Genomic DNA, 2,559 nt, shown 5'->3' with positions numbered 1-2,559 from the left:
CGTACCACTTGGGTTTGTTAAAAAAAGGCGATCGGCAGGGAAACGAAACAAAGCATTTTAGGATACTTTTAAGACAAATGCACGAACGGACTTGGTACTGGCGGCGAGTCGATTTTGTGCTTGCTTCAAATGACAGTAGTTGAAATATTAATGTAATTTTAAGATAAATAATGAAATAATACAAAAATACCAATGTTTGCTATTTATAATTTCCTTTTTGTCTGTGTACAGATATTGTTTTATAATGTTAAAACTAATTTCTACTGTTGTCTCACCAACGTTTTCCTTCCCTTTTTTCACATTGACTAAGTTTGTTTTAACTGTTATGATGAAGTGCTGTTGGTAAGTATACTTTATGTTCTTACCTGTATCTTTTTTCAGAATATCCAAGCGTCTGCTACATTCCAAGTATGCACACACAGTGTTCAAATGTACACAGCATATAAAAGTTCCGTACAGAATTATAACAGCAACTGTTTACAAACTCTTCAACATCACAGCCTATAAAAGTTATTTAGTCATATATACATACATACATTGTACACAGTAGATTCAACTGTCGAGTGGAATGCCTTTGGTGGTGTCAAGCCTGCGGGATAGCTCCTTCATCTTGGAGATGAAACTGCCAGCATTTCTAGGTGTCTCATCGTGAGTGAAGGCGGGGAAGGATAGATATGATCGCCCGGGTGTTACTCGAAACGTGTTCCTTCACAAGCATTTTCACGATGAGTGCAACGTTCTTGTCCCTGTTGACGGCACGTCTGCGATGACGGTAGACCTCGCTTTCCATGATTCTGTGGTCCACAACGTCGTCCATGGCCTCTCCAAGGGGACCAACAAGTCGGCTACACCTAACAAGTGTTTTGGAGGTGTAAAGGCCCCTTGCTTCTTTGAGCAGATCCTTGAACGATCTACTAAATAGTTCCTTCATCAGATCTGCTGGAAGATTTCTTCCCATTCCACCGCTGTAATTGATAGTGCGATTCCACCGAAGATCATGCCTCAACTTTTCAGGTAGCCACCCTTTAAGACAAGTTATGAGACGGTGTGCAAGTATCACATACTTCACGTGGCGTTTCCTGAAAAACTGCACAAGATCAATGATCCAGTGTGAGATCATTGCATCGCTGTCTCCTTCTCGGACGGCGTCCCGGCGGCACAGCATATTTAACCCACTCCACACGGCGATGTTGTATTTATACTTGGAATCTGGCCGACTCGAAGTTGCAGGTTCTTCAGTCTTCTGCTTCTTTCGTTTCCTCCTGCCTCTCTTCGGTTTCAAATCTCTGCATGCTTGACAGCAGAACCAGGCTCATTTTGGTATCGTTTCTGCAGTCAAGCCGACACACTTCCAGTGGTACCATTCCTTTTGTGTACATTTGATTTCCGTGGAACAGTCGATCATTGGTTCGTCCTCTCCCAGATTCTTGGAGCAATAACAAAGAGCATAAGGACCTTCACTGTTATCTCGACACTCATCGCTGCAGTACTAGGTGTTTGGCAGATTTTCTGGATCCACACCAGCACAAGAGTAGTGAAACCATTGCCCCTTTAGACACTGTCCCCTCTTCTCGCACCCAATAAAGTTTTCATTGCAGCAGTACAGTGACAAGTCATCAATTCCCGTTGCTTCTACCTTCAGTGCATCGGTGTTAAGTTGATGCCACACGTGTGACGTTATTTTCTGGCATATTGCATCCATATATTCTTTCCTCTTTTCTTTGGACTCCGTCTCTATGTCGACTGGCGGGTTTTCTGGACGATCTGAGGTGTTCTCAATCCCTGAAAGTTCCTTGGCCGGCAACGTGACGAATGCCTCAGTGTTTTGACACATCAGCTCCCAGAAATGCGAGAAGTTGTCACTAATGTCTGCTTTCACATTTCGGAAATTGCATAAGTTTTTCAAGTAGAAAAGCGTTCCCTTTTCACCTCCACTTGCTCTTTTGAAGAATTCATCAAAGTGCTCTTGTGAAAGAAGCATCTCCTTGTGAAACTCTTGGGCTGATGGCTCTAGACCCCCAAGTCGTGCCCATTCATCAAGACCATTGAGTCGGCTTTGATGGCACTACAGCCCCGTTCACAACTGAGACCATCGCCAAAAGCCAGAGTCTGAAGAGGTTTATTGTTGACGTTGGGTACATATTGCAGTAGACGCTCATAGATGCCAATAGCCCCTTGGGTTGTACTCGGATTTTCCTAAAACATTCCAAGGTTTACCAGGAGACTCTTTTGTGCTGATTCCATGGAGTGCTCATGAAGGAGATGTTGCACCACGCAATTGCTGAAGTTCGCTTTGAACCAGCCGAGGTGTTGCACTAACATCCTGGAGACTATGACATTCATTCGCTTCTGCTTACTTCATGGAATTGTTCATTTTGATGGAATATAAGATTCAACAGGAATGTCACCTGCCGATATTGTGTCTGTTCCTGTGATGTCAAGGTGAGTACTGGGTAATCGGTTTACGCTCATGTAGGCCAAAGCAAAGTTGATGTAGGTAGTGCCGGAATCCGCAGTAGGATGTCTGTTGTAACCTTTTTTCCGACATTGTCCCAGCAA

General features: G+C 43.7%; 1 protein-coding gene across 1 annotated transcript; it reads right to left on the bottom strand.

Moving 5' to 3' along the window:
- Nucleotides 1–1,410: 1,410 nt before the first annotated feature.
- Nucleotides 1,411–2,354, bottom strand: LOC124277378. The gene has a single exon (XM_046713049.1). It carries the CDS (start codon nucleotides 1,979–1,981, stop codon nucleotides 1,490–1,492), a length of 492 nt encoding a protein of 163 aa, XP_046569005.1. The 5' UTR covers nucleotides 1,982–2,354; the 3' UTR covers nucleotides 1,411–1,489.
- Nucleotides 2,355–2,559: the final 205 nt, after the last annotated feature.

Source organism: Haliotis rubra, unplaced genomic scaffold (assembly GCF_003918875.1).
Source record: "Haliotis rubra isolate DU_JTF1 unplaced genomic scaffold, ASM391887v1 Scf2200, whole genome shotgun sequence".
In the NCBI taxonomy this organism is placed as follows: domain Eukaryota; kingdom Metazoa; phylum Mollusca; class Gastropoda; order Lepetellida; family Haliotidae; genus Haliotis; species Haliotis rubra.
Note: the sequence above shows the minus strand (reverse complement) of the source record. Positions and strands in the feature narration are given on the sequence as shown.

Bases quoted from the DNA above. Each gene is read 5' to 3' on its own strand.
- LOC124277378 (XM_046713049.1), bottom strand. From the start codon at position 1,981: ATGCTTCTTTCACAAGAGCACTTTGATGAATTCTTCAAAAGAGCAAGT.